General features: G+C 38.2%; 1 protein-coding gene across 2 annotated transcripts in view; it reads left to right on the forward strand.

Annotated features, from left to right (window-relative positions):
* Positions 1–319: 319 nt before the first annotated feature.
* Positions 320–13595, forward strand: part of NCAM2 (neural cell adhesion molecule 2) — a 526095-nt gene continuing 512819 nt past the window's right edge. The window contains exon 1 of one of the 2 annotated variants that reach the window (XM_086675772.1): positions 320–605. In XM_086675772.1, coding sequence (XP_086531898.1) covers positions 551–605 — 55 coding nt within the window. In that variant the 5' untranslated portion in view covers positions 320–550. The remainder of the gene's footprint in view (positions 606–13595) is intronic. The other variant, XM_086675773.1, reaches the window with a different exon arrangement.

Genomic DNA, 13595 nt, shown 5'->3' on the forward strand with positions numbered 1-13595 from the left:
CTGCCCTCCCTCCTCGGCCCGGGGGCGTCCGTCAACGTGCGGATCACCGCGAGGCTGAGCGTGCGGCCGCCACTCGCAGACGTGCTCGTGCCAGCCTGACCGCGGCGGCCACTCTAGCTGGAGGCACCGGGAACCGAACCCACGCCTCCGAGCTCGACTGCGGACGAATCCTGGGGCCGCGCGTCTCGGGAGAAGCGGCCGCCGTGCGACGCGGAGGGATACACCTCGGCCGCGCCTCCCCTCTCCGCGCCCCCGCCCCCGCCTCCCTCCCCGCCCGGCTCTGCTGCCGCCGCGGCGGCCGCTGCTGCTGCTGCTACTGCTGCTGCCGCCGCTGCCGCCGCCGCCGCCGCCGCCGCCGCTGCCTGGATATAGTGCGGCAAGGAGCGGAGCTTGCAGTCACTTTGCGAGGAGGAGCGCGCGGGCTGCGGGCGGCTGGGGCACCCCGGGAGCGGCGGCGGCTCTAGCTGAGGCGGCCGTGGCAGCGGAAGGTTCTCTCTCCAGGGCTGGACTTAATAACTTTGGAACTGTCCTCCAGTGTCACGTCCTGAACATGAGCCTCCTCCTCTCCTTCTACCTGCTCGGGTTGCTTGTCAGTAGCGGGCAAGGTAGGAGTGTGGTGCTTTATTGCATTTACTTTCCCTCCCCCTTCCGCCCAACCAAGAGAGGCAGAGGGAGGCACAAGAAGAATTAAATGAAAGAACTAAAGTTATAGTTATTGTTGTTGTTATTGTTTTCACTGTTTATTTTAGCTGCCGGTGAAAATTAGGTCTGTTCTGTGGAGACCCTTAAATAAGAGAAAATACAGAATTGGAGATTGGCATCGGTGAGCAGGAGAGCGAGGCAAACTGCTTCTTTTTCCGGGTTCTTGGCTTTCTCCGATTTTCATTATCAAAAATTGGATGAGTATGTTGGTGTGTATTAACAGTTAAATATCTGAGGTTGCGGAAGGAAAGGGAACGATGATGTTTTACAGAAGCAGCAGAAACTATCAGCATTAAACTCGTTTTTGAATTATCTCTCGTGTGCAAGAAATTCAATTCTTAGACACTCTCCCCCCTCCCTTTCCCAAGACCCCAATTCCTGACTATGAAGTGAACGGTGATGGTTTATTTATTGAAACTAAGAGAGGGGCCATGGATGTTGTGTGTAAGAAGGCAAATGGATAAAACTAGGCATGTGTTGCAGTCATTCATTCTCAGCTCCCCCACCCTTGTTAATACATCAAGGTTGAAAATTTTTATAGCGTCAGATTGTAATTACACCTGTAAGGCATGTTTTAGCTTGTGGAGAACTGGTGAGATTTTTATCTCTTGAGGAAAAAAAAAGAATAGCTTACTAGAATAACCTGAGAGAATTTGTGGAAGCTGTCTCTGTTTATCTGTAGAGAGCTAGATCTGAATTTATCTTGCTTCGTTTGGATAGTTCACTTTCACATAAAATATATTTATAATAAATGGAAGCATTTTCAACTGTCCAGACAAGTTTGGACATTTAATTGAGAACACAAAATGCTAAAACATGCATTGGTGGAAATCTTTAAAGAAAAAGAAAATAGATGTAATTTTGTGATGTGTAATATTTGCATAGAATGTTATATCATTAGTGTGGCATGAAAATTGTTTTTTGAGAAAACATAAATTACAAGACAAGTTAAAATATCTCCACTGTATTCAATTCTAAGCATTTTTTTAGCCTCCTCTGTGTTGCTCATTTGGTCCAGCAGGGGGTGGTAGAACTCCATTTTAAACCCAGAAATGGTTGTTTTCTGTTCTTCCACACTCCCTGGGTCTTTCTATCATTCTTCAGCAGGGCTTGACATTTTGGATATGAAGCCCTCCTTTCTCTGCCCTCACCTCCCTAAAGCTATAGAGTGTTAGTGGCTGATGAAACAGGACTGGATGCAGATTTTAGGTTCAGAAATCAGAATTCAAACACTGAATATTGCTATAGTTTATTATAGAGTGTCTTGGTAAGATGCAGCTCATTTTCCCTTAATAACAGAGAGTATGCAAAATTTCAGTCATAGCAAAATTGCAGATATGTCCATCTGAAGCTAACACCAGGCCAGTCAGTTAATTTAATCACTATGGTAACAAAGATCAACATATACTTTATGCCCTGCAGATAATGCTGCTTAAATTTTTGTAGAGCTGCTGGTTATGTTTAACTGTTCATTTATAATACAAACAGGTATTAGTGAATCCTCAGAAGCTGTCCCTGAAAATTGCAGTTAAAATACCACTGCAATTAACCGAGTGTAGCTAGTGTGGAGTAAGATGGGGGCATAATAGAAAGCAAGTTTATGCAGACTTATGATTACGTTGTGACTGGTTTGGAGAAGAAATATGTCTCAGTTGTGGAGTCTGAATTTACATTTATAGACACTAAGTGTGTTGGAATTTGGGGGACAAAAAGGAAATCTAGGAATGTTTAAGTATTACACACAGACACATTTAATTTGGGTCTAGGTTGCACCCTCTGAAATTGTGATTCTCCTAGCTTATAATTCCAAATGCAGGGTGATTGTGAAGAGGGACTCTAAGACTGAAGCATGCCTGAAAGGGAGCCTATATTCACTGTAATGAAACTGGGAAGGAGGAGAGAGCATCATTCTAAAGATCTCTGTATCTAGAGCAATTTAAAAATGCATGGCAATCATAGAGGAATAGATGCTTATCAGAGAGACCTAGCTTTTGTGAAACCGAGCATGTAGTACTTCTGTGCCATGTGTCCTAATGAAGTCAGAGATGCTTGGAAACAGCAGTCCTGAGCCCAGAGTCCAGTTTTCTATGCTAGTGTTTTGTTCTCCAATTAAGGATGCAGAAGCAAGTATCAGCCACACCACTGGAGCAATCTTTGAAAAAGAAATGGATCCAGTGTAACTCATAATTTTGTTTATTCTATTATAAATGGGGCCATGGCACAGCCTCCTGTTAGTGATCCCTGGGCTTGCCTTAGAAATACTAAAACCCCAGCTTGCAGATTTATGTTTCCAACAATATACTTGCAGGGGATTTTATGAAGCATGATTGAAGCTATTGCTTTGGAAAGTGGTGTGCAGTTAGACTGGGGAAAGGCAACGATGATGTATTCCCTTTTAAGTAGTCAAAACGTTTTGAACTGCAGCAGTTGAATAGGAGAAAATGACAGAAGTGAAAAACTGAGCAACTTAAGTGGATGCCAATACCATAATTAGCTAACAAGGTCTAATAGTTCTAACTTTAAACACAACATTATTGTTCTACTGTAGTGAAAGCCTTTTTTATTATAGCAGAAATGCTCCTTTAAAAGCCTCTCATTTCCACTGCAAGATTAATATCTAATGAAGTAAGGTTGGGATTTAATTGTCAAGTCTGAATTTAATTGTCAACAGAGAGGAGATTCTATAACTCTTCACTTCTGTAATTATTTTTTCTTTGTATTCAAAACTTGGTCACTGTCTCTGTCCTCATAAATCTCAAGTGATAACTTGAGTCTGTGATTCATGGTGCATTTGCTGTTTGGATCTATGTATATTCAGATTCCCAAATGGTAATATGTATGGGCTGCTTTCCTGAAGCTTTTTTTTACTTTCTAAAATTGTTGTCTTCTCCTTAAAAATTACTCAAGTATGATTAATAAGCATCTATTACTGGACGTTCATATTTATGAAATAGAAGCATTTTTGTATGAAAATGTAAGGTGAGAACAGAGCTATTCATCTCTTTTGCAACCCAGTTCAGCCCTACGCAGAACCCTTACCTAAGCCAAAATCATGTGGCGATGGAAGTGAATTGCCTAGTTAATGAGTTGAACTTACAGGCATCTGCTTACATTTTCTCTTTCTGGTGACGTGCTGGTAGGTCATCCTTGGCTAGGGAAGTGTACCTTCTAAAAATAAAGCGCAGCTGTGTGGGTCACTACTGGTTTCAGGTCTACAGGAAGGTCCCCTCCACACACCTGTCTTCTCTGTAGGCTGTGACAGACAGCCTCTCTCACATCCTTTTGAATTTACCCCCCTCTAATTCTTTGATGGCAGCCTCTCTTGCAACACTGTTGTTGAATCAACTCCGTATTCATTTGCACTTAGAGAAGGTAGGCTGTGTAAACTAGTATCGTTATTTGTCAATGAACAACCCGGAAGGTTTCCTTTCCTGCTTTATGCCAAAGAAGTTAAGCATAGCATCTGGTCACTTTAGTTTCTAATGCTGAATCGGAGCCCGAAGAGCAAGAAGGGAAGGTGGTGGGTCCTGGTCTAGTGAGTCTTGTCATTGACACGAGGGGCTAATGTTCCCCCAGAGGTAATACCCGATGAGAGAAGCGATTGATGGAAGAAAACAACCTCATTCAGTACAAGAAGAAAGTCAAACCTCATATAATTTAGTAAGTAAAATGGCTTTCTTTCAAACCCAGAACTAGTTTGTAATGGGACTGAGAAATGAGCTATAGAGATGGAGTCTGGTAACGGAGCGAACAGTGTAATTTGTTTTCGTCTATTTCCTTGTGAGGGAACAATGTGAATGGAAATAAGGGTGTCAATCAGAAGACCCTGGAACTAGTCCTCTGCTCTCTCTGGCTTTTGACATTTGGGAAATGATTTTAATTTATCTGTTTTCAGGGTCACCTCTCATAGCAGTGAACTTTTGAAAGCGTGAAGAAAGTGCTTGATAAGTAGTAGAGCAACTTTGAATTGCTTTTGTTTTTTCTGTGGGTTTTTTTTTTTTTTTCTTGGTCTAAATAAAATTATTCCCCTGGGTGTTGGTTTATGCAAAATTAGTTTAATAATTTTAATATTCTTGTAAAGGGGGGTATCATTGTTTTTCAAGGTTTACTGACCTAGATTCAGAATTTCTTGTGTCCTTTACACTATCCCAATTATATTGAAGGCCTATTTAAAAGATTATAAATTAGTTTTAATTTTCCAAATTATGTGATAGAAGAACACTTTTGAGATGCACCCGGTTTTATGCTTTTATTAAATGTAATATTCCTGAACTTCATAGAGCCAAGGTATCTTTAATTGTTCAGCAAATGTAAGTGCTTCTATATGGCACTATTTAAAATATTTTAATAACTTTTAACTATTTACAGTTTTTATAGTTATAATAGTGCTGATTCCACATGGCTATCGACATACTTCCTGGTGTCACATACTCACTTATTCCACTCATAATTCATCAAACATTCATTATAAGACGTTTTAGAAAGTTATGATGTCATGAAACAGACTTGTCTGAATTTAAATAGCAAGGAGGTATGATAGGGAATTTTGAGAGTATTTATAAGCATAGCAATCAACAGATGACAGTTTTAAGAATTTCAGGTCAGTGGTCCAAATTTTTTGGGCTCTATTTTGTTATTAAAACTAGCAGAGAAAGGGAAAAAACATTGGATTTGAAATCAGGAGACTTAGATCACTAAGTCTCTTGACTTTGAAGAAGCAACTTAAACTCTCAGAGTCATCATTTGTTTATTTGAAAATCTGACATAAATATATCTGATAGTTGCTGTACTGCCACAATTGTACTGAACAATTGTGATAATAGATACATAGTAGGCCTCCTATAAAATGTCAACCCTACTATGTCAATGTGTATTATGAATGCAGATAAATCTGCCTGTGGTTTAAAAACATTCTGAACTGAACAATTGTGATAATAGATACATAGTAGGCCTCCTATAAAATGTCAGCCCTACTATGTCAATGTGTATTATGAATGCAGATAAATCTACCTGTGGTTTAAAAACATTCCACTTACTTCATTTTTTTTTAAGTCATCAAAAACTGCTCTGTGATTAGAAAGAGTATTGAGGGGGCAGAGATAATCGGATTTATAGATGAAGATGGCTCATTAGTTTACTCATTCATCAAACACCTGTGATGCCTCAGACACCTTATTCAGCAGCATTCCTAGGAATGGTTGTATAGGTTGTGTGATGAACAACTCCAGGGGGCGCCACTCGTAGCTGTGGTGATAGAATACATATTTATTTCCACAGTTTTCCAGCAGATGGCAGTAAAGGGTCTTGAGGAATGGGTTTCTTATTGTATCATGAATCCTTTTTATGGACCAACACCAGGTTGACACTAGTCTCATAGAGGCTTAGGATGGGGACACAATTTGGATAAGTAATTTACCAAAGGTCAAACAGAAAAATACAAGGGTTACTAACTAGAACTCTGGTTTCTAAACTCTTAATTCAGTTCTCTGAACACCAAAGTTTTGCATCAGTTTAAAAAAATTAATCCAACATGTCTTCACCTCAAAGTGATGATAATATTTGAATTTTGTGGCATTTTGTCGGTTAATCAAGGAACAAATACTTGTGCAGGGCTTACAGTGAGTATAATGCCAGCAGCTCCTAATAGCATAGTCCACTAGTTCAAAGTACATTCAACCTTCTTATAACGAATGATCATCAGGAATCCAAGGGACTATTAACTTTATTTTATGGATGAAGAAATTGAGGTACAGAGGAATTACCTGATTTGCCTATTATCAATTATAGTTAGCAGTTATCTGGAATTAGGAATTTCTAGTTGAATTCCTATTTTTAATGTATTTATCGTATTTGTTTGATAATTTGCATGTGTGTGGAAGGGGTAGTGCATAGAATTCAACTTTGATAGTTGACAGGACAAAAAATATAAAACCAAATGAGCATACAAGAGGTCAATAAACTTCAACAAAATGTTGCAAAATGACAAAGGATATATAATTAATTAAGAATCAAATGGTCTAAATAAGCCGCTAGGAGTTCAGCCCCCGGAAAGAGCTAAAATTTTTTGAGTGTTTGCTAACTGCCAGTCTCTGTTGTAAGCACTTTACGCGTACTAAGTAGCTTAATATGTAGAACAGCCCTCTAATTTTTATCATATTAATATTCCCCTTTTACACTTGAGGGCTGTGAGGCATAGAAAATTTAAATAACTGTCTAAGGCTGCCCAGCCAGAAACAAAGATGTGAACCTAGGACATGTGCAAAGACTTGCCTTTTAACCAGGATACCACCTTGCCATTCACTAATGCAGAAAGAGATTCAACATGGTAGATGGAGAAGATAATACAAGGTGTTAAAACAGGTGAACAAGTTGTAAGTAAGGATGCCCTAAGTGTTCAGAGGACAGAAGTAATCCAATTTAATTAACTTAAGGGTTTGGAAAGGTGAGTTGTTGGACTCAGTTGTGGAAATATTGGTGGGACTATGAGGCAGGAAGGCCTGGAGACCAAGCTGAGTTTGACTCTTTGGTGTAGATCTTTAGGAGCCTTTGTTTGGGCAGAAAAAGAACATGATTGGGGCGCCTTGGGTGGCTTAGTCAGTTAAGTGTCCAACTTTTGCTCAGGTCATGATCTCATGGTTCATGGGTTCAAGCCCCGCGTCGGGCTCTGTGCGGACAGCTCAGCTTCAGATTCTGCTTCGGATTCTGTGTCTCCCTCTGTCTCTGCCCCTCCTTTGCTCTTTTTCTCTCAAAAATAAATAAATGTTAATAAAAATTAAGAACATGATTAAAGTTTTAAGTCTCCTGGCTGTGTATGGGGTAAAACAGAGGGAAATGAAAAAGGAGTGAGGGGGCATGTCACATATTTCTCTGGAAGAATTAATGGATCTTAATAAGGCATTTGATTTGGCAAATTGGGAGGAAGATGGTGCCTGATGTTTTAAGCCTATCTTAGTAGAAATAGGGAAATAAATAAAACCACTTATTTTAGGCAAGAGGCGTTTTTGTTTTTACTTTTGTTTTTGTTTTGCTTGTTTGTGATTTTCTACATTGATATATATGAGCCTGAGGTGTCCATGGAACATCTAGATAGAAATGTCATCAGTAACTTCGGAAAGGCTGACTGTTGATATTTGTCGGTTTCAGAATTTTTCTCCGCTTTTATTTAACTTGGTTCCCTCTTTCTTCCATTACTGTTTGCACTCCAATATTATTTGTTTTGTGTGTGTGTGGAATTTTGGGTAAAATCTCGGAAGCATGTAGGTCAAATTTGCTTTCATTGTATATTCTTCATTTATTTTCTCTGCTTATCCAGAGCTTTTTTTTTTCCCTTTTTCTTTTTATTCTGGGGAAGCAGAACAAAACAAAACATGAAGACATAAGAAAATAAAAAAAGAACCAAAAATAACTAAACTAAAACAAAAATTAAAAAAAGTTTGATATTAAATATATGGAATTGAACGTTTTTCTGTTAGTGTCCAAGGGAATTGATATTTTTGAGTGTCATTTGCCTGCCAGGGAGCTGTGCTGGGTGTTTTCACCCGTTGTCTCATTTAATTCTGGTAACATTACCCTTGATAGATGATGTTTTGAGATGGAGAGTTTCGGATTTGCCTTGAGCTATGAAGTATGTTCTGTTGCTGACATCCAAAGTTGTAGCCAAAGAGCATCATATGCATTCAAGGAGTAATTCAGTTTGTTTCTTTGTGTGTTTCTTTGATACACGATTGTTTAATAGGGAAATGATGCAGGAATTGTGTTGGTCCACATCTGACTTCTTCAGCTCATTAACTTCTTAAGTGATCAAGAGCAAGCTTTCTCATTACTAAAGAGAAAGCCTTAACAATTTGCGAGCAAGGTGTTTGTAAAAAATATGAAAAATCAACTCACATGCTTTCCTTTACTGCAAGTATTTGTTCATTTAGCAGTTTAAGAGCCATCTTGATTTTCAATATACTATGTATCTGGAAATGTTGAGAGTGTAGATAAAAAAAAATGGAAAGTCATTTTCTCCTGTGTTAAAATGATGTATTTGTTTTTATATTTTTTTAAAAGGCTGCACCCTGGATCACAGTTTTCATTTTAAAGTGAAAGCCCTTCAGGCTTTGCATCTTGAAAGAAGATGCAAATGCGAGGTACAAACATCAGGAGAGATTTAACTGCGCTAGTATTTTAATTAAGATTGTTATGGTTGTCGTTAGTGCTTGGTTATACATTTCTGTAGGTTTGGAATGTTCTGACCTCTCATCCTGTCTTTTCCCATATGCCATGATATTTTTTACTGTATAACTTTGCAGTCACCAGCGTTTTTCAGGGATGCAAATATGATGCTAGCATAGAAATGCATGCCAGTACTTGTAAAATAAACCAATGTCATAAAGCTAAAACTTACAATAGAGCACATCCTAATTTAAGAAAATAAGCACACTTATACTTTGTTCTAAGTATTAATGAGGATTTGTAGACAGTTTTTCTAATACTGTAACTTGTACATTCCCAACCAGCTTTCTAGTAACTACAGTACTTATGCTCTTTCTGATTATTTTTAAATTGACTTCCCTACTTAATTTCTCCCTGGTTATTATCTACTCATGACAAATATTGAATATACTGCCTGAGCAGAGCATTGCATCTATATATTATAGCGATAGCTTTGTGTCATTGACACAAGAAACGTTAAACAGAGATTATGTGAACATTAAAATATAACATGAAGTCAGGGCGCCTGGGTGGCTCAGTCGGTTGAGCATACAACTTGGGCTCAGGTCATGATCTCACAGTTTGTGCGTTAGAGCCCTGCATCAGTCTCTGTGCTGACAGCTTGCTCAGAGCCTGCAGCCTGCTTCAGATTCTGTGTCTTTCTCTCTCTCAACCCCTCCCCCGCTCATGCTCTGTCTGTCTCTGTTTCTCAAAAATAAATAAATGTTAAAAAAAAATAACATGACATGTATACCATAATCTTTGTCAAAGTACTGACCAATGATATTTACCTGTATTTTAAAAAATTTTCTTTTTTTACTTAGGTGAATCGCTTATAGTTTTCTAATGCCAACTGAAATTAAGTACATTTTCAATCTTATTCACTCCTTTTTCATACCCTTTATCGCAAAATCACTGGCTTCACCCTACCTACTGTGCAGATTTTATGCTAATACTTTAAACTAGGTTAAACTTTTGAATTATCGAAGAGTTGTTGTTAACATTGTTTAGCATGTATATATTATATACTGAGACAAAAACTTTGATGGTCAGCTTAAAATTTACCTACTTGAAGTCCCATAATTACCCCGAAAGGTAGATTTAGAAAAGAGGAAAATGAACCTTTAAGAGGTGAAATTACTTGTCCAAGAAGAAAGACTTAAAAAATGGTCGGCCCAGGACTTGATAGAAATATTTTATTCCACATGTAGCATTTTTCCTGTTGTAATGTCTCTGCTTTCACCGAAGTATATTTTTCTCCTATTTATGGAGTAATTCTCAAAACGAACTTTGTGGTACAGTACGTACTTTGTGTGTGTGTGCTCTTCTTCAAAGTTACTTTTGGACTGTGTTCACAGGACACATGCTGTTCATTTTGGAGGATTCCCTTTCGCTTGTATTGTTTGAGAGTTCCTGACTTAGCACTGTTGAGACTTTTACCTTTTATTCCTTTTCAGGATCCTGTTTTCTTAGCTTCATGATTGTTACTATGTGCACCAAATGCTTTTGCACCACTCATGGAATTCCCAGACTTGGGCCCTGTGTCTACACAGCCCATATATTTTACACTTTTCTTAACCTTGCCTAGACTATTCCTTTTTTTTTTCTCAAGACTCAGCTCAGCCATTTCATCACTGAAAACATTTTTCTTTCTCTCAACAAATACACACTAATCACCAGTCAATGTGCAAGATACGAATGCTCCAATCATACTTGTTGGTAATATACCAGAATTCTGCCTGTCAGACTTCACTGCAACTCTTGCGACTTTCTGTGTGAACTCCCTGAGAGCAAGAATGCATTTCCATGTTTCCTTCCATACAATGTACTTGGTTAGAGAGTTCACTGTAAATTCATACATTTGTTCCTGGAACATAGTAGATGTTTAGTAAATATGTGCTAAATGAATATTTAAATATTACCCAGCAGGAGGAAAACAAACTACCTGTTTAAAAATATATTTAGTTTTGACTGTTAGAAATGTATTAGTTGCTGGGCTGGGTATTTGTTTTAAAAATTTTGTTTACATCACCACTGCATGTGGTAGGCCTTCAATAAATATATGAGTAGGTATAAAGTAATCAAGTCACAGTGATTATTTAATTCAGAAGGAAAGGAAAGATGATCTGCCTTTATCTCCTACATTGGAAATAAATCAGTCTGGGACTAAAGCAAACTTTTAAATCTTGCTATAAGATTTGTTCTTTTGAAGCCTTATCTGAGGCTTAGGAGACCATTCTGTGGTTAAGGTTTCAAGTTTTCCATGCATAGAAATAAATGAGGGAGATATAATATGTTGATAATGGTATAATTAAACAGATTAGATACTGTCAATAGTAAATGTCTGATTTGTCGATAAAGCAAGTATTTAAAGTCCTCAAAAATCAAAGATAATCTGTGGGGGTTAATTAAAAGTTGATTATTCAATCAATGATTATTGGAAACCAATCCTAAACTGTATGTACAGGAAGACAAGCAAGATAAGAGTATTTTATCTTATATTTTTCATAGGCTTTTGTTTTCTTTTTTGGGTTTTGTTTTGTTTTCTTTTTTAAAAAATGAAATTCAGTTTAACCTAAACAAATTCTCTCTTGTCTGGTAGCCATGTTTTGTAATGAGTTTATGATGTTTTTTTTCTGTCTGACTTCAGTGGTAAGACAGTTAATTGGACAGAATACATTTTCAGACACTCCAGAATGTCTTTATCACCTATTTATTTTTTCTGCCTTCCATTTATCCACTAATGTTACCAGTATTGTATATGCCACTTTTAACTTGAAACACGGCTTGCAGTTAGAGAGATTACTACTGCTTCTGATTCATCCATTTTTACTTTCATTTCTCCCCTCAAATTTGACATAATTTATAATCACTTTAATTGGTTATCTCTGTAAGTCATTTTAGTTCAGAGGCCTCTCATAAACCCTATGCTAATGCATTTTACCTCTGTGGGGATTATGTGTGGTCTGCAATTTAGGAACAAAACTCAGCACAGATTATTAAATGATAGATATTATGTCGTTCTCTGTGCTTTACTGAAAACTTTCACCGTTATATCCAAAGTGGCTATGAAGTATTCAACTTTACTATTCTCATGATATTTAAATAACACTTAGTACAGAGTTGTGAGTGATTATGAAGTACCCTAAGTTGCTAATGTATTTTCTCTTTCAGGGTCCTGTTTAATTTCTATTGTATGAAACATTTTATTAGAAATACCCTCCATCCTACACCGTGCATGAATACAGATTATTTGGTGAACGATGACTTCTGTAAGCAGAATGTATCTCCTTCCTGCTAGAAAATCAAGGATTAAACCTACTGACTCTGGTGGGGGGTGGGGAAGGGGACTTATCTGTTAGTGAACTTTCGCCGTCTCTTCCTGTGTGGCTGCTTCTCAGAAGGCACGTGATTTTAAAGTCTCCATATCTCAGGTGATGTACCTGCACGTGGATGTGTGATGGGCAGAGGGAGATTGTCATAAGAAGCGTAAATTGTCTTTTACTATTTGTGACTCCAGAACACATTCTGACTACTTGAGCAGAAAAGCACGCAGGGAGCTGAGAATGAGAAGCGAAAGTAAATACTATTAGTAAAGATCAATTGCTGCTTTGTTTCAAGGATAATTCATCAGCTAAAAGGTAATGAGGAAGTGGGTGGTAGGGTCAGACTTTGAAGATCTGGGATAAAGTCTGACAGTTACATGCATACAAGGAGAGAAGGAGATGCCCGACAAAACAGAGAGTGGTTACAGACAACCTTGTGTCCCCAGTGAACAGTGTCTGTTTTTAAATATTTAATGAGTTAATTGGATGAAGGAAGTGTCAGAGATAAACAAAGCCAGACACTAGTGGTTAAGGGCAGATTTTAATCAGAATGAAGTATATAACTATATTCAGTAGGGTAAGGGGCCCAAGTGGGAACTGAACTCATCTTTGATTTGTGTAGTGGTGACCGGGTGTTTTAAAGGGAGAATAGAGAATAGGGAGGGAGGTGCTTGGGGTTCAGTAGAGTAAGAGAAGTGAAAAATTACAAAAAGCACGAAGGAGTGATTTGGTGTATTTGAAACCCACCTGGGTTTGTTAACTGATGGTTATCAAAGTTACGCTCCCAGCATCCCACAGAGGCTGGGAGACAGGGTCCTGTCTTGAGGTTTAGGCTGGAACTAACAGTAAACTCTTGGCAGGCTTGAGTTTTCTCAGGCAGCTACTTTAAGGGGTTTAGAGTCATTCCAGGGATGCAGCCTTGAGCTGTTAAAAAGAATGTTAGTGTTTCATTCAAAATCTTTAAAGGTCAGGATTGAGGCCTTGTTGAGAAAAGGGCTCAGTGGAGCCTGGTTAGAGTTTGGTAAAGGGGACAATATTTGTCAGAAAAAAAAAATCTGTCAGTCACCCTGCAGAGTACTTTCATAAGGGTTACCTCATTTTAATATCCACAACAGATATAGGAATTCTGAAGTTACTATTTTACAGATGAGGGAATTGCATTTCATAAAAGTTACGTGGCATCTAATAAGTGAAGGACTTGAAATTCAAATTTAGTTAATATTTGGTTTTAAAAATTTACTCATTTCTCTGAAACATGGTACCTATGCAATAGCAAGACATGGCTGAAGGGAGAAAGGAGTTAGTGGGAGTGGCTCTGGTTTCAGGTTTTCACCACTCTTTGCAGCCATTTCTTTCGAATGGCCAAATTCT

Source organism: Puma concolor, chromosome C2, assembly GCF_028749965.1.
Source record: "Puma concolor isolate L17-30 chromosome C2, mPumCon1.1.hap2, whole genome shotgun sequence".
Lineage (NCBI taxonomy): Eukaryota > Metazoa > Chordata > Mammalia > Carnivora > Felidae > Puma > Puma concolor.